This window comes from Etheostoma spectabile, chromosome 12, assembly GCF_008692095.1.
Source record: "Etheostoma spectabile isolate EspeVRDwgs_2016 chromosome 12, UIUC_Espe_1.0, whole genome shotgun sequence".
Taxonomy (NCBI): Eukaryota; Metazoa; Chordata; class Actinopteri; order Perciformes; family Percidae; genus Etheostoma; species Etheostoma spectabile.
Window position 1 is genome coordinate 22,922,763 of NC_045744.1, and position 27,705 is coordinate 22,950,467.

Consider the following 27,705-nt stretch of genomic DNA (forward strand, 5'->3'; position numbering starts at 1 on the left):
TTTCAAATCCCCAACGAGCCTCTCCAAAACTCCTGGCGTTTAAACATCAGGGCTTTGGATCTCTTCAGGTTTTAGGCCAAAATCTTGGGAAAATCTTTAAAGTTAACTGACCCCCCTCCTGTAATCAAGAAATTCAGGGTTTTCAAAAAAGTTCCAAAACCCCCTTTCCAAACCCCTTTTTTTAAATTTATTTAAAAGGTTTCTAAGGATGAATATTTCCCAAACGGAACCCCGGGCCCTTTAAACCCGGACCCTTTTTGCAAATCTTGGGGGATTCCCCCCGGTAAGGTGGCCATTGGCACTAGTCGGTTTTTTGACGTTCAATTCGGGTTGCTCCGGGGCTGCAGGGAAAAACCCCGGACATGTAATTTTTTGTTTCCTTTCGCTTTAAATTTTTGGGGTTTAAATTAAAAAAAAAATTTTTTCCCCAAAAAAAAAAAAAGGGGGAACGGTTTGGCCCATTATTTTGAACCAAATTTTCCTATTTTTTTTTTTTCCCCTTTTTCCCCAAAAATTTTTTAAAGCTATTCCCGGGGGTTTTTGACAAATTTTCAGACGTTTTTTACCGGGTTTTAAAAAACCCCCCCAAAATTTCAAGTTGCTTCAGGGGATGAAATAAAAAACAACCCCAAAAAAAATGAAAATGTGAACTTTTTTTACCTCGGAAAGGCATTGTATGGAACCAGTGTTATTTTTAAATTTTACAAATTTTGTTGGGGGAAAAAAAAAAAAAAAAAAAAAAAACATTTAAACTAAAAATTTTTTAAAAGGTTTTTCAAAAATTTTCCCAGGACCTCAGGAGGTTTAAAGGGCTTATTTGAGCAACTTGATAAAACAGAATTCAATATACGCGAGCCAAGTAAAAAGCCTCAACTTTTATTTTAGACAGGAAGCAACTTTTTTTAAAGTTACGCTGGTGAAAAAAGGGCCCCAAAAAAAAAGCACAAAATTTTGAAATAAACCACAGTTACCAAAACCTGCAACGGGGTGTTTTTCATCCGTTGGTTAATTTCCAATTTTTGGCTTTTTTTTTTCAGGGTATCAAGGTCTGGCAAACAACCCTTAATCAAAATTAAATTTTTAAACCCCATGACCTTAACAGCCCAAACAAACGTGGCCGGAAAACGATGGGACTTTTCCTAAAACGGCTGATTTGACAAGTTAAGGGGGAAGGTTTTTGAAATCATAATAAAGTATTTTAACTACAAAATGCACCAACTAAATTTAATACCAGCATTCACAATTTTAAATGCATGACCGACATCAATAGCACATAGACGTTTGTCAAATACTGCTAACTGGCATGAAGATAGGAGGGGTTACATGTTAAACAAGGATTTTTAGGCAATACTTAGGTTGAGAAATGCATTGTGCAAACAGCACAAGGAAGTTAGTCCTGACACTAAAAGTATTCAGTTCAAACAGACCACAACCGCTGCTAAAACCCACTGGACTCAGTCAGTCAGCTGGTATTGTAGCCTCTGAGGCTGGAGCATACTTTACTTTTTTAATGTCATCGTAAGTTGCAGCCCTAATATATAAAATATAACATTCTGATAGGAGTCATTATGAGCATCTACTTTTGATCCTACTAGTGCCCGTTGAAAATATGCCTGTTTGGAAGCGGGCCGAGTGCTTGGCCAGTGGTATTGATGCTTTTCAAATTCTTCAAAACCAAATTGTACCCCAAAATTACTTCCAGAAGGACCTCAAACCACTTAATATGCAACTCCACTATAAAGCCCAATGACTTAATGATTAGTCCTGACAGAGAACGTTGCAGATTGACAATGTAAAATGTGGAGTAAACAGACATCAGCGTCATGGAGTCATGGCCGTGTGCTACCCAACTATGAGAGCTAATCACCACATATCTTGGTTCATCAACCACCAGAACTGGACTGAGTGTGTGTGTGTGTGTGTGTGTGTGTGTGTGTGTGTGTGTGTGTGTGTGTGTGTGGTGTGTGTGTGGTGTGTTGTTGATGAAATCTAACATTTCAGCAGAGGTGTTAATTTCCATACAGGTTTAGTGGCTTGACGGCTAAAGGTGAGGTAGGGGATTTTATTTGTGGGGGTATTTTAGAGACGATAATGTTAATAGTAAATTAGCATTAGACTTAATTAACCCGACCCGGGGTAAGTCTGATGAGAAGTTCTGTGTCGGCCCGGTTCAGCTTTGAGATTTCCCCATATTGCACAGCGCTGTGAAGGAATAATCTCCGAGATTACTTTATGCTCTGCTTCTGTTTAGAAGTGGTGAATGTAGACTACAGCTCACAGCAACTTAATAATCTATAGGGTCTTTTCTTTGATATTTAGAGTCTGGGTCAAAGGGCTTTTTATTGAGTTTCCTCTCGGCAAAATAATAGACACTGAAAAGCGTAGGGCCATTTTTCGACAACCTTATTCCAGACAACATTCGTAATGTTCCTTTCAGCTATCCGCTGAAGAAAGTGTGGCGTCTGTGTGTGACGTGCAGGTGACCATCCCAACAACCACGCCCCCAAACAAACATACATAGATACATAACATACATTCATACACACATACATACTGTACATACATCCACATGCATGCATGCATTTCTATATGTTGACTTCAGTAAAACCTTTAATGCAGGACTTTTACTTGTTATGGAGAATTTTATTGTGTGATAGGCCATCATAAAGACATCATACACCCCTGACTATTTTAGCCTCAAGGATTCTAGGATTACATCCACAAATTACAGCTGACAGTCTTGGTTGTGTTCTTACAGTGTGCCCTCAGAAAAATAAAGAGAGTTGAATTTTCAAGTAGCCTAACTCAATGTGCATTTTTTTTAAAAAGGCACATTACTTAACACAAATACCTGAATCATAAACATAGACTGGCATGTCTTCATATAACAATAACTCAAATGACTAGAATCAGACTCCATAGGCAAACAGATTTGTCAGCTAGGATTTAGTTCAAGCTAAATCACATATGTAAAATAAGTAAATAAAACTGGTCTTCTTGGTACTCCCTTGTCGAGTAGAGGCCATGGATATGGATATTAGTGGCCACATGCTAACAGATATTTGCACACGGGTCCAGATAATGCTGCGGTCAATTTTGGGTTCAGTTGTGAAATAATTTGAGCAAGTTAATGCATCCAGTTCCTGAACCCTCCTTCTGAGTCTGCGCAGTGCATCGGTCCGAGGATCAGACCAAGGTCAGGAATCCAGCTGTTAATGTCACACTATCTATTTATAAAACACTGTTCATCGTGCTTGGCACCCCGGGTTCACACCGACACAGAGTAACAAAATAGAGACGCAGTCGACGTACAGTTTCAAGATGACGGTAGATAACGTATTCCGTACGGTGATGCAGGAACCTGCAAAGCTAATGTCGCGCTTATGGCTGGACTCCAAATTCCATTCAAAAAGTGGCCATTTAATGTCGCATCGCTTTCTAGCGCACCCTTATGCATCATGCAAGACAATGCAAAGCCCTGATTTAATTGAAATTACCCACTTAACAATTCGGCATACGTACAATGTATCAAAGAAACTTTAATTTTAATAAAGCAACCTAATTAAGTTGTGTACTTCAGTCGGCCCCGACCAGATTGCACTGAAGTGGGCGGTGCCGTCAAGTTGTAATTGTAACAACAAAGTAATGCAGGATTGGTCATATTTATTTATAAATTCAGATTGGTTATAAATATATGTTTCAATGTTACCTTCGTTGTAACGTTTCTCAAAATAACTGAGAATGTATATGTTCCCTTATTAGGGTGTAGGTTGAACTACGAAGAGCAACGTGAAAAGCGTTAACGGTCAGTTAGTTCATGTTGACGGTGACAGCTAGCTAAACTTATGCCAGCTAACGTTAGCTAACGCAGCTAGTTATCTATCTCTCTGCCAGCTGCTAGCTGGGGTTCTAACTCGTGGAAGCTTAATAATGACAACTTTACACAACAATGCAAAAACATGTTTGACTGTGTCTTCCCACTCACCTGTCAGATGTGTCTTCGGGGTGTCCCAGCAACAGGAGGACAGTTAACACCGTGACAGCTCTGTCTTTCCAGGATGGACAGTGGCTGAACTGAGGGGGCGTGGTCCGCAGACTGGGAGCCTTTACCGTAATGACCCGAGTAAAACGGTCGTACAGTATCACATGTTTTTTTGTACCATAGGAGTTCTAAAGGCCTAAATGAATTGTATTCTAAGATTTTTACATTTAACAATACATGTGCTCTTTTCAAACCTGTATTTATTCGAGCGAGTGATTTAAGCTCATTTAGTGTATTCATTCCAAAATTTACAGTTGTAAAATGAAACAATCATGTTTTTTGCACAGACAGCATGTCTATTTGTCTAGTGTTTTACTTAGACAAAGTTTTCTTGATTGTAACAGTATTTGAACAATGCCGGAAAGATCTATGCAATCTCGTATATTTGCAACAATACCTAATTGACTGTAACAGGATATTGCTGGCAAAATGCTAACTTTGTGGCACAATTTGTGTTGCGCAATTTCTGAGTTTGACCACACGCACAGCACACATCACGCACACACATAAACAGACCAGGGGGTTACGTAAGACGGCACTGCAGTGCAGTTGTTTGGCAGACGGAGAGCATCACGTCTGCACTGCGAGATATAATTCATTGACATAGATAAAGTATATGCAAATGTAATCTGAACCGCGAAGGAGTTCCGTTTTGTTTCTATAATCACATTATTTGCACGCCTTTTTTTAGATATTGGTCACAGACAAATGTATAATAATCTTTCTGTGTAGTCAATTCTTCTACAAGGTTATATTGTCAGGGTGGGAAAGCTTCAGAAAAAACATTGTGTGCATTATGGGAGCTAAAACTATTGTTATTGAAGAATAAAAACGATCTCACAAACATGAAATTAGGTTTTAAACTGTCTAGTTAATCCGTTCATTGTTAAATTCAATTTTTTGTGCCATTTTTTAAGGCTACTGTGTGGTCCAAATGCTTCCTTCACACTTCCAAGAATAACAAATCATAATACTAAATCACTGTATTTTTCCATTGTATTCCCCTGAAAGTAATCACATTAAAATATATCAAGTCAGGACTCGGCCTGTGAGATACTAACCATGTGTAGTAGAACCTAAACCCACAATTTGTCCCTTTTCTTTCCCCCTATCTGGTCTGGTGAAAATATACAACAGGGGATCGGGCCGACTCCATTTGTACACCACTTGAAAACCTTTGCAAATAAATGCCATAAGGGAACAACATCTGACCATTTCATCCTATTTGTCAACTGTACTGTTGACTTAATCTGTTGAATTTATTGTAATTTAGAGTGTGAGGTGGTAAGTAAGGTGGATAAAGACATTCAAAGAAAACTACATGAAGTGGAATGTAAATTAAATGAGATCAGATTTAGAGACTTGCACAGAGCAGAGTGTGCACAGATGCCATTCCCCCACTAGATGTCATGGTGGTGTAATCTGAGTATCATATCATGTGAACCACCCAGACCCCAGAGTCAGAACTGGGGGAAGCAGCGTTCAGTTTTTTAAACTCCCAGAAAACTGCAGGTCCACAGCAACTCTCAGTTCTTTTTATTATTTTTTGTAAGATTATTTTTTGGGGCTTTTCTGCCTTAATTATTGGATAGGACAGGTAGGTGAGAGAGAGAAGGGGGAAGACATGCAGGAAATCGTCAAAGGTCGGATTCAAACCCTGGACCTCTGCATCGAGGCAGATTAATCCTCTATGTTTACGTGCTATTCTGGGGTAACTGAACCACCAACTAGCGTAGACCTGACGGAGCACCGTGACTAATTTCTTGGGTTCAGTTTAATGTGAATTAGAGTCATTTGCCTGCCAATGTTGTGTCATGTCATTTCTATGAAGCTCCATTGTTCCGACCCCTCTATGAGCCGAAAAAAGTCCTTTTGGTCCCACAGCCCAACTAGTCCGACGTCCCTTTGTTAGGAAAAATACATACCTTCCTCTCCGACATCCCACTGTTCCTACCATTTTGTGGAATAGGACAATGTATGCGTGTGCATGAGAAGTGATTGGCATGCAGTTAGACCCCCCCCCGGCCCGTATTGGTGCATCTGAACAAGGAGCAGGGAATTTTTGCAAATCACACTACAGGCTGTAGATGGTGCCAGAGGAGCCATACATTTTGTCTGAATCACCTGCTTCATGCAGTTCTACTGGAACACAGGGTCAGGTTCAACATATGGGACAGAAAGTTAGTTTTGTAAGTCGTACCTACAGCATCTTTAAGTAGATTATACTGGCACGGCAAGATTTGCAAGAGGATTTGCACAGCGAGCCCATTTTTTTTGTAGGGTCAAGAGCATCAAAAGAAAACAAATTACCAAGACATCAAGAACAGCCCGTTTCTTACCAAACTTAAAATATGACAAAGACTGATCTCGTAGGACAAATGACGCCCATTTTGTTTTCTCCCCTCTCTGAAACTGCGCAGAGTAACGACAGAGAGTGGGACGGTGATGAAGATGAGGAAGAACGATGTGCTTCATGATATCAGGGTGGGAGAAGAGTACTTTGCAAACTATATGGAATTTGCCAGGGGGATTGGGTGCCTATATATACAGGCAAACATATTAAACATTAATAAGAATAAACAATAAATACTGAAACAGAGACAAATATATGCAAAATTGTTGTTTGCAGTGTGTGCAATGGGCAGCTATACAGTATAGTCCAGGATGGGGTATAGTAGATTAATTCAGAAAATGATTACTTTCCATTTTTGCTGTTCACGCACAGAAAGCAGACAGTGATGGTTTCACAGGGGTCAAGAGCAAAGAGTCACACCATACATATTACATCCAGTAAGAATCAAGTACGTGTAAAAAAAAGTGCTTGGCAAACATCTGCAATCTACAACATCTGCAAACATGAAACAAGCGTGTGAATGTTGATTTGTTGTTGTAAATGACAGTTGTGCGTACATTTCAGCTGTTTTCAGCCTCCTCTTCACATCTACGTGCCACTGCGTCGAGATGGAACAGCGCTGTCTGTTTGCAGATAACCTTCTGGGCCACTGTTAATAATGAGAAAATGATGTGCTTTCAAAACCAGATTACACATTCAAATCCGGGTCAACCCACACACTCAGATAATGTACACCGTGCTGGGCTTGATTATTCTGCTGGGGTTAGAAATATCCCTGTGTGTGAATCAGTGCACAACAGTGCCTCAGATAGTTCCTGGTTATTTATTTATTTAACCATCCTGTTGTCCTCGGGTCAAATTTGACCCATTTTTTTAAGAAGTTGCTATGTCAGAAACGTGGGTTTCTTTCAACAAAATTGTCCAAAATAAAACATGGACAGTTCCGTACAACGCTCTTCACAAGCAAAATAAATCATTAGTTCACTACTTTTATTGAATTTTGGGGTTTTAATTCATTCATTTATAGCATTTGGAGAGAGAAAATTTATGAAAGCAAAAACGTCAAAAAAAAAAGTGCAAAATAGTCTCGGGAAGGAACTTGTTTTGGTGGAACATGTGTACGTTCAAAGGAAGTTTTAGTCGTGCAACAGAAAACTCAGCTTGGACAGATAGTCTAGCTAGCTGTCTGGATCTACCCTGCAGAGACCTGAGGACCAGGTCACCATAGTCCTCAGATTGGACAGATAGTCTAGCTAGCTGTCTGGATCTACCCTGCAGAGACCTGAGGACCAGGTAACCATAGTCCTCAGATTGGACAGATAGTCTAGCTAGCTGTCTGGATCTACCCTGCAGGGACCTGAGGACCAGGTAACCATAGTCCTCAGCTTGGACAGATAGTCTAGCTAGCTGTTTGGATCTACCCTGCAGGGACCTGAGGACCAGGTAACCATAGTCCTCAGCTTGGACAGATAGTCTAGCTAGCTCTTTGGATCTACCCTGCAGAGATCTGAGGACCAGGTCACTATAGTCCTCAGAAATCCACCGGCTGAAAAGAGCGGAATTCCCCAAGCGGCACCTGAGGAAACCCGGAAGTGGACCGTCGTGGATATAGTCTAGGAAATTGGTTACTTAATATAGAAAAAAGCAGGTTGACAAGATGTAGTACAGGCCAAAAAGTTTGGTTACACCTTCTCATTCAATGCGTTTCCGTAATTTTCACGACTATTTACATTGTAGATTCTCACTGAAGGCATCAAAACTATGAATGAACACATGTGGAATTATGTACTTAACAAAAAAGTGTGAAATAACTCAAAGTAGCCACCCTTTGCTTTTTTGGTGGCGCTGCAAACCCTCGGTGTTCTCTCAATGAGCTTCATGAGGTAGTCACCTGAAATGGTTTGCCCCCCCCAGGTGGGCCTTGTCAGGGTTAATTAGTGTAATTTCTTGCCTTATTAATGGGGTTGGGACCATCAGTTGTGTTATGCAGAAGTCAGGTTGATAAACAGCCGACAGCCTGTAGGACGACTGGTAGAATTGATATTAACCGTTTAAATCTGAGCATGCACGACTCAAATCTGCACTCGACTCACATCAGGGAGTGGCAGTTAGTTTAAACACTCAAAATTATTCAGCTAGCCAACAGCTAGACCACGCCCGCAAGGCAAAATTTCAATGACCAAAATTTGCTGTGTGGAACCTCGGCGTCAGTCATTCTCTACTGTTTCACGCCAAAGAAATACTACAAACTGCTATTTTTTGGGACTGTCATTGCCACTCTTCATTTTAACCCCAACCGGTCGTCAGACACCGCCTACCAAGAGCCTGGGTCTGGGTCTGGGTCTGGGTCTGTCCCAGGTTTCTGCCTAAAAGGAGGTTTTGTTGCTTGCTCTGGAGGAAACTACTAGAACTGTTGGGTCCTTGTAAATTCTGGAGTGTGGTCTAGACCCGCTCTATCTGTAAAGTGTCTCGAGATAACTCTTGTTCATGAATTGATACTATAAATAAAATTGAATTGAAACTGAATTTCTCTCACCACAGCTTTGTCCCAGGTGTTCTACCTGCAAAAAAAAGATAGAATTATAAAATAATTTAACGTTTTCCTGAAATCAAAAAGAAGTCCTAGAACAAAAACAAAAAAAAGACTTAAAAGACTAGGTGATGCTTTCTTTCCCTCATCTGGATCAGGATGGGTGCACTCTAAGTGAGAGTGTTTTTAAAACCACCACATTGTTTAAATCCTGGTTTATACACAGGGCATAAAGCATGCGAAGCACTTAGACGGAGCGCGGCTGCTTTACGTTTTCCGTCCGCCCGTTTTAATGTGGTGTTGATACTTTCGCCCACTGCAGGGCCGCTGATGGTCTCCGGCTTTGTGTAAATATGTGCCACTTTAATCCTCGCTCTGCTATCATGTTTTCACCGTAACCAAGACAGAAACCGTGCGCACATGTGAGAGTGTGTGCATTTATTATAAAGACAGTTGTGTTTTTGTAGTTCAGTTTGGCTGTTCATCTCTAAATCAAGATGTTTCATCTCGGGGTCTGAAGTGAAATATCTGCTGATAACCCCAAATGCATTTCACACTTTCTGCATGTCAAACTGGAGTAGAAAATCGTAAAGGCTCGCTGTTTTCAGCTCTGTTCTGTTGAAATAAGAGAAAGTTTCCAAACGAGCCATCGTTACGGTCTGTTTTGAGATCTCGGAGCAGACAGTCCAGCAGGTTTTAAGTCTGTTTTCCTTAGTTGCCAGTGAAGGGAAATTGATAACTGCTGGTTGCGAGAAGCGGGACGATCCCTGCCGTCAAAAAATGCCAATGTGGACACGTACAATGAGAGGACAGATGCTTTCTTTGGAGATCTCTGATGAAGTGACAACCAACATCAACAGTTACGCAATACAACTTTGAGAAATGTGACCGGTCCTCACCCCCCATTGTGACACTAAAGCACACAATTTACTGCGACATTGTCTGCACCAACAAGAAAAACAACTACTAGGCACTGTACTGTTATGTGGTCCACTCCACCGACGGCAGCCCTGTGGAGCAGTAGATTTGGACAAAGGTAAATAATTGAATTGTCGCACAGTGGAAGGCTAATGGGAGATGCAGACCAATGCAACGGTACACATTGAAAGAGGCTGTGTTGATACATTTGTGTGGTTTGAATTGCAGGCACGTGTCTGCTTCTTTGTTAACTGCCCAGACATGTGCTGTGGTTTTCCTCTCGGTGAGCCTCGGTTATTCTGGTGTGAGATTTCTCCAAAAGCAATCTTCTAAGCAGTCGAGTCAGTCAAAAAGATAACTTTAAAATGTTTGCATGGTGAAAGAATTGTTGACATTACCAATCATTTTTCTATAATCTCTCCTCTTTCAACAGTAAAAATATATTGACGGTAGTCTTGCATTCCCAGTTCTATGTCCACATATTCATTTCTATATTTATTCAGTACATATCCACGTCCTTCACTTACTGCTATTGCACTTCTGGTTAGACCTAAATTGCATTTTGTTGCCTTTTACCTGTACCTGCGTAATGACGATAAAGTTGAATGTAATCTAATCTAATCTAATCATACGTTTGCATTTCTGTAAACCAATCACAGCAGGGGTCTTCAACAGGGGGTCCGCGACCCCTAGGGGGTCCGCGGAGGTACTGCATGGGGGTCGCGAAAGTTTTGGTTGATTAGACTTTTTTTTATATTCCCCCCCCCCCCCCCCTGCAATTTTTCCCACTAATTGAAATGTCTTTAAATACACATTAACATGAATTCAACACACTGTAGTAAACAGATAAATGGAGGCAGAAGATGTCTTTCAGTCATCAATGCTCACATGGCACTATAGGACCAGTTTGATATAACACAATGTTATACAATATATATAATTAGGGGGTCCACGCTCCATCTCGCCATCAGTTTGGGGGTCCTTGGCCTGGAAAACGTTGAAGACCCCTGAATCACAGTCTTCTTGGGTGGCGCTGAACTCTGGATGCAAAATATTCTCGGGAAGGAGCTTGTTTTGGTGAAACATTTGCCCCCCCCGCAAAGGAAAACGCCACATACATTGAAGTTGTTCAAGTGAAGGAAGTTAACTGTTGACACGAAACATTAACTTGGGCTAAATTAATAAGCCGGATACATGGTTAAACGCCGTTTGCTATTGCCAGTGCATCGCCGTGTGTACGTCCACAGCAACCCCACCAATCAGTCCCAAAACGTCCCAGTTAGAGAGGAAATAATGTAAATGGGTTTTTTTTGTAAATCTTTACAATCATTCTCTCAAAAGAACCAAGCAGCTTGCCTTGTTGGTCAAACCAAATTTTCTTCAAAAGTTTCCATTTTCTGTGTGTAGCTTGCTAGCTCGAAATTTGTTGTTTCCTTTAGAGAAGGGATTTTGCGCGGCAACACACAGAGAGCATTGTGAGGATAAGAGGGACAGGCAATTATGTAAAATTATTTTAAAAACAAAACAAAATCCATCTATCTAAAAAAAGAGACCGTAAGTCAATCCAAATGCAGGGTCCAAGAACAACTTATAGGAAGTTATACATAGAAACACAGCTAAAAACAACAACATAGCAGGGGGAAGATAGGTAAAATGACTACTATGAAGTACATGTGAGGAATCGGCATATTCACATATCCAGGCCTAGTGTATCAAAAGCATTAATAACCAACAACATACAAGTCATACAAGTGTTTCTGCAAATTTTAAACAAAAAATAATAGTGCAAAGGAATGAATATTGAATGTATAATGTGTTAGATTAGGCTACTTCATATACAGCATTTAACCTATCTTTTCTTTTTGATGCTGCCTTCAAAGTAAATGTTCAGTGTAATGCAACTTTCTTGCACGTCTTAGCTTTCTTTTTCTAATTTAAGCTCTTTCATATTTTCTTTAACGAATTGTTTATATCTGGTTTAAGTTTTTCTGAAAAGCACTTTGAATTGCCTTGTTGCAGAAATGAATAACGCTGTTTTACGTTGCCTCGCCCATAATACAGTAATCCTCAATGCAAGTTTTATTTTGAAATCCAGCACCGGAAGTCTCCATGCTCTGTTATTTGAGGGGTTGAAAGCAGCCGCGCGCAGCTGATGTCTCTCTGCACATTCATCCAGCCCAGCGGAGGACACAGACCGGCTCCGGCTTCTTCTCGGGGTTTTCCTCCTCTTCCATGGAATTGAAAGAACATCCAGACCCCCCTAGCGGGACGAAAGAGCCCAAAGTGGAGTTTACATGAAGTCCGGACCCCGGTTTGTATTTCTTAGCTGGGTTTCCCGTGTGAAAGGACCTGTGACCCGGGGCTCTACCTGAGGAGGAACGATGAGAAGTTTTCTCTTCTTCACCTTGTGTTTCTCGACCTGTCCGCTCACGGTGAGTCCCTTTCACTACACGTGCTTAACTACACAACAACAACAACAACGTTGTGAGTCTGAAGAACAACGTGATGGTGGAAAGCCTGTTAAGATTCAAGATCCAAGATTCAAGATATGTGTTTGTCACGTGCACAGATTTTACACCGTGCAATGGAATTCTTAAGTTGCAACGTTTCCCACAATATAAAAATGTACACACTATACACACATTATATTTCAAAGATTCAAGTTTAAAATTGCATGCGGCAGCAAGACATTAAAAGCATTATTTAAAAAAAAAAAAGCATATGCATTGAACAAATGCAAACATTCACAGTGTAGTGCAAACAGTGATTAGATTGCGAGTAGAAGTTGTCAGTAGACTGAGTCATTCAACAGCCTGATGGCCTGGGGATAAAAACAGTTTTTAAGTCTGGATGTTGTGGCTTTCAGGCTCCTGTAACGTCTGCCAGAAGGTAACAGTGTTATTAATGGGGTTTCCTAGCGTTAACGCAAATATATAAATATATTTCGCTGTAGGCTAAACCACACACCTGGTATGCCATCCTTTTAATTAGCCCACCGATTAGTAAAGACACACGTTTTCGACTATGTTATGCGAAGTCTTAAATGGCGAAATGTCCCCTTTTTACGTTGCTTATTATATTCAAATTAACTATAGGCTATGTGCATATTTTTCTATAACTGTATGGACTTGTGTGTCCATATGATTTAAGTTAGCTTCGGAATTACTGATGTGAAAGCGTGACATTTCAGGTAAAGCAGCTGAAAATTCTGTCTGAAACACACCTTGAGATTTGTGAAAGCTTTATATTTTACAATAAATGGAGATTTCATGGATTTTTTTTTTTTTTCCACATAAAGACAACATTGGACCAGATCCTAAACCACTATACCTAGACTTGTCAAATCTGGACTACATTATAGTCTACCAGAGAGGCTTTTTAAGCTTTGTGAAAATGCCATAAAAGAGATTTTATTTTTATTTTATTTTTAAAGGTGGCCTACTTTTATGGTTTTCTGTTTGTCTGCAGTGCAAATATTCTTACAGTGCAATACGAATCTGGACAGTATTGAGATTTAGCCCCTTGATTCTGATGATAGGGCTGCTAATTATTTTCATTATCATTTAATCTGCTCATTATCTTCTTTTGATTTACGGCTTAATTGGTCTATGAATTATCAGGAAAGCGGGAACTCTTATCCCACTTTCCCCAATAACGTATTTGGAAATATAGCGGAAGACAGTGCTCATAATTTTGTGTTCCTTTTGAATATTTCCTGTTTTTCCTTCAGTCTCACGTTGGATTCTTTTCAATAGTTCTTAAGGCAAAATTGTAAACTGCTGTCTGACATTTTAATGGATTAAACAATAAATCACTAATGAAAATAATCAACATCTGCAATTTTAGTCCAAAGATGTTCAATTTACTGTCTTATAAATCCAACCAAATGCTCACATTTCAGAAGCTGCAAACAGTGAATATTTAAGCATGTTTGCTTAAAAAATGGCTTAAATTTTCATTCATCAGAAGCATTTATGACAAATAAATGCTATTATAGAATAGTCTGTCCACCAGAGGGCGCTCTACAACGTCCCTGTTGGCAACACACTTATTTTATTTTTTTATTTCTTTGTAATTGTGTTTTTGTTCAAAGGACTTTAAGTTTCATATCTTAAGTTTGTATTTGTATCCTGTTCTGGAAAAAACAACAACATTATCCTTATTTTAGTGAGAACTTACAAATAACTAAAACGTAACAACACTGCGACCGTTTGACGAGGTGAACGATGCGTTTAAAACCTCGACGTAACGTTCTCCGGTTCAGATGTTTTTTTTTTTTTTTTTATTGTTTCTGTTGAACCTGATTGCTTTTTGTTGTTTCTGTTGTAATTTAAATGTCATTATTCTTGTAAACGCCTTTACAGCACCTGGTAACTGGTTCCACTTATTATTCCACTTATTTAGTAGAATTCATCATTTTCATCCTCATATCTCACTTATCTATTTATTCATCATTCTCACTCCCTATTCCAGAACTGTTCATATTGTAATATAATACCTTTTTAATACTATTTATCCCAGTATCCTTTGCACTATGCTCCACATTTAAATAACTTTATTGAACTCTTCATTGCACTCATGCCTCTATATTGTTTCTGTTTAGAGTATGTATATATTGTGCATATATATTTTGGTTTTGGTTGTTTTGTGTGTGTAAGCACAGTGTGAGCAACTATGCTCCAAAGAAGAAGTCCTCGTATGTGTCCTCATACCTAATAATAAAGCTGATTTCTGATGTATTTTGCTGAAATGCATGCTGTGCCCTTGACCCTATTGAAAATGAGGGTCTCCCCGAATGGGCCCCGAGTTTTAAATAAAGGTTTGAAATTAAATGAACTTTCCACTGCTCGGGTGCTCCTTAATGAACCGCTCCCTGAGGGTCGTATGAACGCAGAAGGAATAAACAACTGATGTCCTCATTTGGTTTGGAGGACTTGTTTTTTTTTTATTCTCACAATAACGTGTGGGCTGGCCAGCGTTGGAGAATCGTAGACTCAATCATTGGTATATGTTGATTTATAAGGGTATTCTGCGTCTGCTCCCCTCATATCTGTGTGAATATATTCAACCAAAAGCGGGTAGACTGTATTCTTTACGCTCACAAGACTTCCTGCTACTGTCTGTACCGAGTGTCCGCACAGAAGTTGGTAAGGTGGCGTTTCACTATTCTGCCCCCCCCACAACATGGAACAATTTACAAAAGTTCTGGAAATTGAAGGAAGTGGTTGCAATTGGCCAGTTTAAGCTCTTGCTCAAAGGTTCGGAAATGAAATCTATGGTCTGTAAATGTGTTAAATAGTTTTTAGGAAATTGTTATGAAATTGTCTGTAATGTACGGAATTGTTGTTGTGATCTGTGCCGCTGTCTTGGCCAGGACTCCCTTGAAAAAGAGATTAGTAATCTCAATGGGATTTTCCTGGTTAAATAAAGGTTTAAAAAAAAAAAAAGGAAAAAAAAAAACTTCCCAATGGAGTTAAAGGAGCTTGGTGTACAGTACGTGTTTGATACGTAAACAAACCTCCTCCATCCAAAGTCTCTTTTCTAGGAACAAATGTTGGTAATTTGGACTCTGAAGACACCGTTTGACACGGTTTGGAAGCTGCAACAGCCGATGTGCTGTACTCCCCTTTTTTCTTTTTAACCCCCTGGGAGATTGTGGTTGTGTCGGCGTGACAACGTGTGGTGCTGTTATGTAACGTCACGTCTCCAGCAGCGGAGAACACCCTTGTCGTGGCACCTTTGCTGGAGCTCGCGATCGATGCTCTACTTTATGCTGTGGTGTGTTTATATCTTTTTTTTTTTTTTTTTTTTTTTTTTTTTTTGTTATGATGTATTCAGGTCAGCCTTTGTTTTGCAAATAAAACTTTTAAGTTAAATATATATTTTTTTCTACCCCTGTAGCATACTATAAAATTATATAAACCACAAAAGAAGATTTTATCCAACCCTTCATACTGAAACATTCCCTTTTACAGAGGGATAGAAGAAACTGTTGATGATTGACAGAAAATCTATTGACAACAATATTGATATTGAAGCTTAAAAAAACCAGCTTTTGAAAAGTGAGGACTTGCGCTTTTTCTCAGTTTTATATTATTGAATTGAAATTTGAATATCATTTTTTTTTTTTTTTCTCGCTTTTTGGTTGCATTTTATGGGCTGCTTTGTTGTTAGATGATTAAACAAGAAATATATTAACACTTCATGAAATATTATTAGTTGTAGTCCTAAATTAACCATGTTGTCCTCGGGTCAAATTTGACCCATTTTCATTTTTGTCATGAAGAAAAAATGGGCCTTGGAAATAAGCTGTAAATGTCAAGATTAAAATTATTAAATACATTTGGGAAAAAACATTTTTTTTTAAAAAAGCACCCACAACATTGAAAAAGTGACACAAAATGTCAGAAAAAAACGATAATAGTGTTGACAAAAACCACTTTTTTTTCGTGGTTGACGGGAAGACAACACAAGGGTTAAAGTAAATTTTACAACTGATTCATGTGATTTTAAGGGACTAGAATCAAGATCGTGTGTGGGTGTGGTGGTGGGGGGGGGGTGGGGGTGGGTGGTCATTGACTTGCAGATATATAAGTTACACATGTTGTAGAGGCAATCTGTCTACAAATAATGCCACTGGGTGAAATCTGAAGCCCTTTCCAACTCTTGCTGGTGCAAATAATGAGGTCCGCCGTCGTCGTACGGTTAATCCTTTATTGTACACATTTTAAGATAAAAGCACATACAAAATAACCGACTCGAGTGATTAAAAGCTGAGAACGACAAGATCTAAAAACATTACTCTCACACAGCTGAGGTTGAAAAACTGTGTGGCTTCCCAGATCCAGATTCCCCTTCCAGCTCACCTGTGATTCCCTTTATTACCTCCAATTAGCACCCACACACAGGTGCGCCGGTGACCTAACAGACAACCATTCACACAGACCTACCGCACACTACGCACATAATTGGCCATTACACATGTCATATTTGAAGAGGTTGGGTCATTATTTGCTTCGGGACTGGCCGTGTTCATTAATTTGTCCCAGTTTATGTCCCAGTTTGTGAGTTTTCTGCAGCCGGAGGACAGCAGGGACTCAGGTGTGAACAGGCTCTTGACCACTGTGGTGTATCGGGCTCATTTGTCTGAACGTGGGCTGCAGGAGATCAAACTCGGCACAGTGGGTTTAAACCCAAACTGGGTTACTCGAAATGAGTTCCCAGTAGACGCAGACTAGGGCTCATGTTGAAGTTTACACTGCCAACTTTCAACTCTAGGTCACCTGTGTATGTTTTTAATCAAATAACTTGGCAGAAGAAATGGTGCTGGATGCCTGGTTTCAGCTGTAGAGAACTGTTGTTAGCTAAAAATGTGTTTGTTGTTCAAAAGAGAAGAAAAGAAATTATTTTTGAAGCGTTGAATCACTGCAGAGATCCACTAAAAGCAATGAAATGTGAAAGAAATGCTTGTGTGAAATGTTTTGTGATGATGCAACATGGAAAAATCATTAGAGCTGCAAATAATAAACGCAAGAGAGTTCAGCAATATCGTCAAATATAACACATTTACAACCTGAAATGTGTGGACAGAAAGTGGACCTGAACTAAAAGACGACAAGATATGAACCACAATTCCAACCAAATGGTCAAATAGTCCAAGTAGTCCACATTAAACGCATTATCATAAACGGGTTTGTGTGATGTTGTATGAAAACGTATGCCCAGCAATTCGTGTATACTACAAAATTACGGCGACCATCAACCGGTCACTTGATTAAGTTTAGCATCACACAGAGTAAAAGATGAGAACAATGCTTGGGTTGAAACACCGCTTTGTTTAACCCTTGTGTTGTCTTCCCAAAAAAAGAAATAAAGACTTTTGTTGATGCTTTTTATCGATGTTTTTAACTTTTTCTTACGCTTTTGTCCCTTTTTTTTTTTTTTTTTTTTTCAAAACTTTTGATGCTTTTTTTTTTTGATGCTTTTTTTCAACTTTTTTTTTTTTTTACTTATTAACTTTAGTTATTTTTCGATTTTATTATCAATAAACCTAATTTTGAGGAAATTATACCTAATGTTTGAGTTAAAAAAGCAGAAATTAGGAATTATTGAGACTAAAATTAAAGGAATGGATGTTGATGATAATCACAGACTGGAATATGTCAACTTTTACTCAATACTATTTCAAAAACACTTCACTTTGATTTTCAAATGCTATAAAATTGAATAAGACGCCCCAGAATTAATGAAAGTAGAGATTTGTACTTGGCAAAGAGCGTTGTGTTGAATCAATCATGTTATTTTGGGTAGTTATTAAGAACATTGATATAGGAAAACGGGTCAATTTGACCCCAGGACAACATGAGGACAACATGAGGACAACATGAGGGTTAAGTAGTCTTTATGTGACAGGAACACCCGTTTCCTGGGCGACAGTTGAGGCAGCCCAACTAACACTTTATATCTGTTCATGTATCGCAAGTAATATTGTCATCGCGATATTCAATTTGAATATTTTCCTCCATATTGTGAACATTTTCCTGGAATCGCAGACTGATCTCATGAAGTGTTGTATGTATGACATGCCATTATCGGCGTGTTATTAAGACGTATACTCGCTTTTATGAGTAAAACGCAGGACTTTCACCCAGCAGGCCGGATTGTGTCACGTTTCCTAAACTCCGTCGCTTTCTTCTTGCGATAACACGCCACGGCGATACCATGCCAAGTGGCGTGTATGTTGACGTCCGCTGAATAGCTGAAAATGCGTACAGATAACACGCCACTTGGCTTAAGAAAGTCCTCGAATGTGTTTAGGCAAAGTCATGATGTCATGTTGCACATCGTGACTATTTTTCTCATATCGAGCAGCCCCAGTATAAATTACTATGCATTACTTTTTGTAGCTATATGTACGATTGGTGAGAACAGCCTGAAATGTTAAAGATTTGTTTTCAGACTGGATTCTGTGGATTGATTGAACAACGCTATAAAAAAAAATACATATTTATAAGTATGCTATTTGAGAGCTTTTAAAATGCTTCTCTCTCACTTTTATATTGTTGCTTTGGTCAGACTACCAGCGAAAAGACAAACTTAACTGGCTGTGTAAATAATGAATGTCCTCTGTGGGAAGCAAAGGTAATGTTTGGCAGAGCGTCCAACTTTTTATATATAGGACCAAGACAACCCACAGAGACAGACGCAGCAGGTTGTCCCCAGCCTTCTGCTGCTCTAACATGAAGCCTTTGACCTCTCTCTTCACCATTTAACCTCTGTTCAACACCGGCTGGAGACGTTAACAACCGGACCGATCACCCTCATTACAGCGCTGACGCTGTTGCCGTTTAATCTCACCTTCTCAGATAGAAAATAGACTATAACCCACATGCTTGTGACAAGGTTTTCGCCCTAGATACTACTTATCATTATTATTATATTATATGGACTGCTCCTAAAGCTGGAAGTCCAGGCCTGATCCGCAAACTAAAAGATAAGAAAAACAGGCTGTAAAGAACCGGTCTTCACAACACAATGAAAGCTCATTTCCCAAACACAACTCTTAATCAGAAAGTCTGTCAAGAGTTTTAATTTCTTTTTTATTTTAACTGTTTCCAAATCCACATTAAAACTAAGATGGCACACTGAGAGAGCCTACCTCCGTCAAGGCACATGGTGCAGCCACCTGCTCTTCTGAAGGTCCCATTTCAGGAGTTGGGAAGTTGTTATTCAGACTTGGATGCGTTTGTGATCTTTGAGTTGTAATGTGGAAACATCATGAACACTACAAAGATGTGCTGTATCCTATTGCTCAGCATTTAAACTAAACGTTGATGATTTCTGGCCCGGACCAACTACTTCAGGTGAAAGACCAAAAAGAGACTGATGACCCTGTCTTGCACCCGGCGCAGCGCAAAGCCCAACGCAGTTGTCAATTTCCCGTCCAGCGCCATGTTGTTTAAATAGCAAATGCACCTGCTCCTATTAGTGCGCCCATGGGCGTGCTGGTCTTACAGGGAGGTGTGTTCAGGTGAATTCTTGACGTATTGCTATCTTAAGGCAGCGGAAATTGATCGAGCCATTGACCGACAATAACCTGGTCTAAAGTCAATAACGCTGCATTTAATTATTTTAACGCCTGCTTCACCTCGGGGACTTTTGGTGGCAGGGTGCTCGTGCCAGATAGGATCTGCGTGCGCGCTTTTACTTCACACATGAGCAGATCAGTTTTGTCTCCTAAAAAAATATCAGCCGTCATAATAGCAATGTGCCCGGGTACAAACTTCCCTGGCTGTGAAACGGAACGGGAGATGACACTCAGACTGGTTAATTGCATGTTACGCCCAAAACACACCTATAAATTAATTAAGACACTAAGTAAAACCCTCAAGCTCAGATCCTTAAAATAGAGCCCTGAGTGAGCCACCAAATCCCTTGTTTTTTTTGTTGTTTTTTTTTAGATGTTTGTCATTGGGTTGAATGCTTTTTGTCCAAACTAAAGGATCTGTTGTTTTTGCATCTCCTGCTGTATTAACACATAAAGAAAGCCGCAGAGAGCAGTTATTTTCACCTCCAGAGGGATCAATAGGAAGCAACGGCATCTTCAAAACCTCCACCGCACCCACACCGTTATGCCGTATTCGTTATGTCCAGGCATAACAAAAACTACCTTTTTTAAATCTTAATGATGCCTTTCAACAAGTGCATCAGTGCCAAATAAACTGAACATACACACCTTTTCTAACAAGAAAGCAAAAGGGACTACTGCTCAAGCCTGGATTTCTCAAATAGACATAAGATTTAAGTAACACCTTTTTTTTTTTTTTTTTTTTTTTCCCTCGATTGTTTCCACAGGTATGAGCGAATCATCTCTCAAAGTTTCATCTGCTTTCACATATGCGAAACGATTGCCTGCTCAAACACGACTCATTCATACACTCATTCCTCTTTTCTTGCAACAACATATCACACTTTGTGCAGGAGACTGGACAGTAATTGATATGAATTGAAAACAGTGGTTTAAAGTGGCAACAACAGTTTGAACCATAAATGTATAAGAGGCTGTAAAACGCACCGGCCACATTTACATTTTGTGCAAAGCGACATACAAAGGAGGTGCAGTTCAAAGACAGCCTGAAGCCGTGAGCTGCAAGGTGATAATTGTGGTGCTTGTTAGTCTTTTATTTTAATTGGATGAGACATGAGAGACTCAATGTGGGGCCACATAGAAGGGGGACAAAACACACAGCTGCCTTCTCTCTCATATGGAAAGGTATTGATTTATCATTTAAAGCCAGTGAAAGGGTTCATGCAGCTTGGTTGTGTTGATGCCTGGCAACCTAAATGAGGTTAACACAAGTCCTCCAAACCAAATGAGAAATGGCTGGTATAGTCCTACCCTCTAAAACACGTGTCAAACTCTAGGCCCGCGGGCCAAATCTGGCCCCTTGCAAGTTTTGATCCGGCCACGCATTTCAATTGAGGTTGACAATACATTTTGGGCCGACTAGATGTGTGCTGAACCCAAAAATAGGGAAACTGTTAACAAACTGTAATTAGGCAACACTTGAATTTTGCAGATTTGTTGGCTTTGAGTCTCAGATATTCCCCCCCGAACCAGAGGGTTTTTATATTCAGGCTGTGAAACAGGTTGTTGTAAAATACATATTCATTGTTTGGCTTGATTTGCTAAATTCTGATGGCTAAGGAAGGAAGGAACTTTTTTGTTGACTTTTTAGGGCGCTATGTCGACCAAACTGTAAGTGAGAAAGCTATATGAGACGCATACAGTCAAAAATATTTGACTTTTAATTTTTTTTTTTTTTTTTTTTATCCTTACGTTGTCTTCCCATCAACCATGATAAGAAAAAGGTTTTTTCAACACTATCACTTTTTCCAACATTTTTGTCAGTTTTTCAATGTTGTGGGTGCTTTTTTTCCAGTTATTTGATATTTCTAATGTTGACATTTTCAGCACTTATTTTGAAGGCCCATTTTTTTTGTGATTTAAAAAAAAAACTAAAACTGGTCAAATTTGACCCGAGGACAACATGAGGGTTAAAAGCATGTCAATGAACTATACATGTTGGCCCTTAATCTTGATTCTCGTTTTCCAGTGTGGCCCTTAGTGAAGCGAGTCCTGCTCTAATACGACCAACAGGAGCATTTACCGTCTTTATATCTAAACCAGAGAAGCAAACGGATGCAGTTTGGTGACGTTTAGGTACAAAAACTACTCAAGTTTAGAAAAACCTCATGGTTTTAGGTGAAAAGTAGGCACCAATTCACTTTGGGCTATGCATGTGAGGCAGAAAATGACATTTCCGCTTCCATAAAATAAAATACAAACCGCTGTTTTTCAAATGGGACACAACCACAGGGGGGGACCTACATCAATGTTTCCCGAACTTAGGGTCGGGACCCAAAATGGGTCGCAGACCCGTTTTTATTGGGTCGCCAATTGGCAGAGAACAGACTAAATGCTCAGCATGACCTCAGAATGACACTTTCAAAAACCGAACCTAGACTAGATCAGCTGGTTTATATCTTCAACCAGACACACACATCTCATTAAATTCTAGTCAGCATTATTTAAAAAAAACGTTGGTGTCGTCGACACTAAGGGATGATGGGGGGGGGATGAGAACAAGAGTTGAGAAAGGGGTGAGACACAGAAAGGAGAATAGAGACCTTTTCTGTTTTTTATAATGGAATAAATATACTTCATATCCATTTAAATTCATGGTTTTGTTCCGTAAACTTGGGTCCCGGGGAGACACCAAATTACTCTTTTGGGCCTTGAGCTGAAAAAGTTTGGGAACCACTGCCCTAGATGTACAGTAAGTCCTGTTTCCGTTTGACCCCTCCACCCCCTTAATGGGGGGGCTACACACTGTTTAGGTGTGCATCCCATAGTGTGTGTGTTTTGAAGTTCTTTCTTTCTGTTTTGACGTTGAGCTGACGTAAAAGGTGCAAATGCCACCCACCATTGCTGAGTGCACTTACAGTATCTGTTACATCTATAATTCAGCATCCATCCATCCATCCATCCATCCATCCCATCCATCTAGTAGTAAAACCAAGCTGAGATGTTATTGTCTTGGCTTCCCGCCAACCGGTAGATATGTTTAGTATGTCTACATTACATGACACACTAACACTAGTGGTTTTAGATTGATTTAACTATTTATTTATTTTTTTCATGGGTGCTTTTTAACGTCTGACCAGGCACACATAGGTCAGTCTGAATAAATCATAAAATGCTGCACTCTTATGACTTTCACATCAGGAGATTTTTTGAGAGAAAAATTACTTCTTTTTTTTTGTCACAAGAGTCACTATTTGACCAACGGACCTTTTGAAGTTGCCCTTGCTACGTATATCTTTAATGTGTATGAGAGCTGAGGTCATGTTTGTTCATATTTGGGAAAGCTGATTTTTTTTTTTTGGTCTTTGAATTTAGGCCACAGAAAGCTGCGAGGCGGAACTCATTATGAATAAGCACAGCACTGTGATTCCTTGTGCAGTCTCTTACCAACCGTTGCTCTTGTGCCGTTAGCCCGAACATTAACACAATGAGACAAAGCCCTCGCCTTCATCATACGCTGCTGGCAGAAAACAATAGAGGCACTAAAAATATTAACAGCTCTCTTTAGTGTCGGTGTCTTCCAGTTTGTTTAATCTGGTCTAAATGTACAGTAGATTTATTCCACTGTAAATCACACTGGATAACGGCATCAGTGAATGGATCTAATAGGGATTGCTTATTATCCCGCTTCGTTTTCTGCTCTTGTTTATTTTGTCAATAGATCCGATGAAAAGACCAAAACCAACAATGTAGATGTCTGTCACCAAATCTCAAGCCCACTCTTGCTCACTGCTAACATAAAATCCGTGCACAAATATGTTGTTTCAGTTTTCTAAAAAAATGACACAGAAATTTCCTGAACGAGCTATGTGAGAAAACGTAGCAAACGTTACTCAAACAAAAGATTGATGTTTTTAACAGTGGAGCTCTATTACATTTATGCAAAATGTTTCCGTGTTTAACCCCGTGTGGTATTCGGGTCAAATTGACCCATTTCAAAGTTTTACAAGAAGAAAAATGGTGCAAGTTACATTTTTTTTTTTTCTACCTGAAATCAATGGTCTTACCTTATTTTCTGTGATTAACATGTATTCCTGACTCATTCCAGAACATTATTCTGGATATGACACTTATGTGGTTTCCATAGTGGATTTTTAACATGAATTATAACCTTATGACAAAAAACAAACCCCACTTCCATTTAAAAAAACAAAAGTAAAGACTGATTCATTCCCTAAACATATGTTATCTCAATAGTTAGAAATTGAGATAAAGACAATATTTGTTAACCGATTATGAAGTAAAATCTTATTTCAGAATTGTTTTTAAAACCCCAAATAAGTCACAAGTCAATTTGACCTGAGGGACACGAGAGGGTCCCAAAAGTGAAGACAACACGAGGGTTAAACAAAAATCTCAAAACCTCTTTAACCAATAACCAATTCCTACAAGTCCTCCAAACCATATGATATGAAATAGGTTATGCATTCCTACCCTCTAATCCTGTCGAGGACAGAACGTAACGATCTCCGTTTTAAACAAGTCGTTGACGTTGTGAAACGGTCGCAGTTTGGTTACGTTTAGGCACAAAAACTACTTGGTTAAATCTACAGTCCCTCCAGGATTTGTGGCCTTTTTTGGAGATTGTTGAGACCCAAAGAGCCAGATTTTGCGTGAGCTTTTGTGAAAAATGGCAAATTGTGGAAAATTCAATTATTAGTCAAATTTGAAGTTGAAGAAAAGTTGCAGTGATTGGTCAAAATTGCAAGTTGCACCAAATTTATGGGGATTGGTTGAATTCACGTGAATTAGCGACATTGCGAAATCCTGGAGGGACTGAATATAGGAAAAGAACGTGGTTTTTGGTTAAAAGAATCTGATACACTAATTATTTTAGAAGTGTTCAAATATATCAGAATTCGGCTATAGAACCCCACATTGGTTTCTACGTCGTGGTACTTCAGTGTTTATCACGGTAAAGGGAAGTTAAGTGAGCGTGCTCTGCTCTGATGCACCATGACGACTGACTTCACTGAGTGACTGTGAAACCCTGAAGCAGATGGTGAAGGGGGGAGGTCAACAGTCATATCTGCGGATCCTTACGAGTCTCTTTTTATTTCCATGACTTTTGGGTAGCTGTGGCATGAAGGTCAGAATACTGGACTTGTACCTAAAGGACCCGCTGAGGGAGCTGCAGTCTGTCCTCCCCTCCTCTGCTTGTGTCCTTGCTGAGAGCCCTTGAGCAAGTCACTGAAGCTGGAACAGACCCAGTGTAAATCCCTCAGTAAGAATAGGAGGATTTCTCAGATAGCAGATGCTGAAGTTCCAGATGTGTTTTTGTTACAAGGGGGGATGTAACGATGCATCGTGAATTGGTTAAAAATCAATTAAAATGTGTAAAGATTACAGCCGGTTGAGATGAAATGAAATCGCAAATATTTTAGTAAACGGCCTAGGGCGTAATCCACTTTTGATTTCACTTGTTTGGCTTCAGGCGTCACTACGTCGTCTTCTTAGTTCATTTAATTAAGAGTGTTTTCTATTTTAGATTTTTGTGGGATTGTTTTTTTCTATTTTAGATTTTTATGTGGGATTTGTTTTAAAAATCTAATAAACAATTTGTATTAAAGTGTTATTTGGGATATATTACAGTTAGTACTCATTAGATAGATAGATAGATAGATAGATAGATAGATGTTTATGGATCCCAAGAAAAATGGGAAATTCTGGTGTTACAGCAGCAAATCAGTCACAAAGCACAGGATATAAATTAAATACTAGGAAAAATATACATACATACAATATACATGAAGTAATAATATGAATAAAATAAAAGAACAAATATTTGAATATGTACAGGAGATAGATAGATAGATGTATGTATATGTGTGTGTATGAATGAATAAGATAAGGAATTTGAAATTTAAGTTTTGTCAGCAGCTCATTCTGTTAAAAATCAATTGTATGGTGAACTTTAAAGCGTGAATCAAATCATGATTGGACTGGATCGTTAAATCCTTACTTTCAATACAGGTTGAATTAAGTTACCACGTCAGACCTTCACCAAATGAATTTATTAAACTTGTTGGTAAAAGTGGAGCTTCATGTTGCTCCAAGTCGCCCCTTACATTACTACATTACTGTGATAGAAGAACTCATGACACACACACACACACACACACACACACACACACACACACAGCGAATCTGACTGTGAACACTATGTTGATGTCTGATACCACATTTACACTGGAGGCGGTTTCCTGCGGCATCTAGAGTGAAGAGAGTGATTCATTTCCTCAAGCTACGGAATCTGAATTTATTTCATAATATGACATATTAAATGCCACAGTAATGTGTCATCCCTTACAACGCAAGTTTATAAATGCATATAGTAGTTTAATTTCAGACTGTAGCTGCAGTTCAGATAGGGATGACTAACACCACTGTCAACACTGAAACAGACAGAAACAAAGGCATGTTGATCAGTCTCTCTAGATCCTCACCATGAGGGGTTTAATTAGCTCAATTTTGCAATAAATTCAAATTAGTTTGATGCACAGTTGTCCCCCAACAATCTCACAGCAGTGGCTTTTTCTAGAAATCAGGATCTGGTTACTCCAGATAATCCAGATCTGGGGTCTATAACCAGAAACCAGAATTTCATATAATCAACCATGAAAACCTGGAGGACATTATACAACATCTGAAAACCTCCTCCTGTTGCCTTGATATTCTACCAATGGGTGTTTTCAAAAATATTTCAACTTGTTTGGCTTCTGATCTTCTACAGATTGTGAACTTGTCTCTTCTTTCAGGTATCTTTCCACAGGCCCTGAAAACTGCAGTAATCAAGCCACTCTTACAAAAGAACAATCTAGACACATCACTAATGAGCAACTATAGGCCGATATTAAACTCTCCGTTTTTAAGTAAAATCATTGAAAAAGCGGTTTTTCTACAACTCAGCCATTTCCTGTCACTAAACAACAGTTTTGATACCTTTCAGTCGGGTTTCCGACCGCACCACAGCACTGAGACGGCTCTCGTCAAAGTCTTTAATGACATCCACCTTAACACAGATAGTGGCAAAATTTCAATCTTAGTATTACTTGATCTCAGTGCTGCATTTGACACGGTCGACCACGACATATTACTAGACAGATTGGGAAAACTGGGTAGGACTTTCTGGCTCAGTACTAAACTGGTTTGAATCCTACTTACAGAATAGGGATTACTTTGTGTCAATAGGTAATTATACATCTGAGCATACAAATATGACGTGCGGAGTTCCCCAAGGCTATATTCTGGGGCCTCTTCTGTTTAACATCTACATGCTCCCACTGGCCCAGATTATGGAGGACAACAAAATAAGATACCATAGTTATGCGGACGACACACAAATTTACATAACCTTATCGCCAGGGGACTATAGTCCAATACAAAAACAGACTAAGTGCATCAAACAAATTAACGGCTGGATGTGCCAGAACTTTCTGAAATTAAATGAAGGAAAAACTGAGGTGGTTGTTTTTGGAGCAAAAGAGGAACGATTAAAAGTCTGCACTCAGCTTCAAACAACAATGTTAAAAACAACAGACAAAGCCAGAAATCTTGGTGTAGTCATGGACTCTGACCTGAATTTTAACAGCCACATTAAGACAATTACAAAGTCAGCCTACTATCACCTTAAGAATATATCAAGGGTTAAAGGACTTATGTGTCAACAGGATTTGGAAAAACTGGTCCATGCTTTCATCTTCAGTAGACTTGAC

General features: G+C 39.3%; 1 protein-coding gene across 1 annotated transcript in view; it reads left to right on the top strand.

Annotated features, from left to right (window-relative positions):
* Window positions 1-12,001: 12,001 nt before the first annotated feature.
* Window positions 12,002-27,705, top strand: part of LOC116699672 (vasoactive intestinal polypeptide receptor 2-like) — a 50,769-nt gene continuing 35,065 nt past the window's right edge. The window contains 1 exon segment of the mRNA XM_032532382.1: window positions 12,002-12,275. Coding sequence (XP_032388273.1) covers window positions 12,225-12,275 — 51 coding nt within the window. The 5' untranslated portion in view covers window positions 12,002-12,224.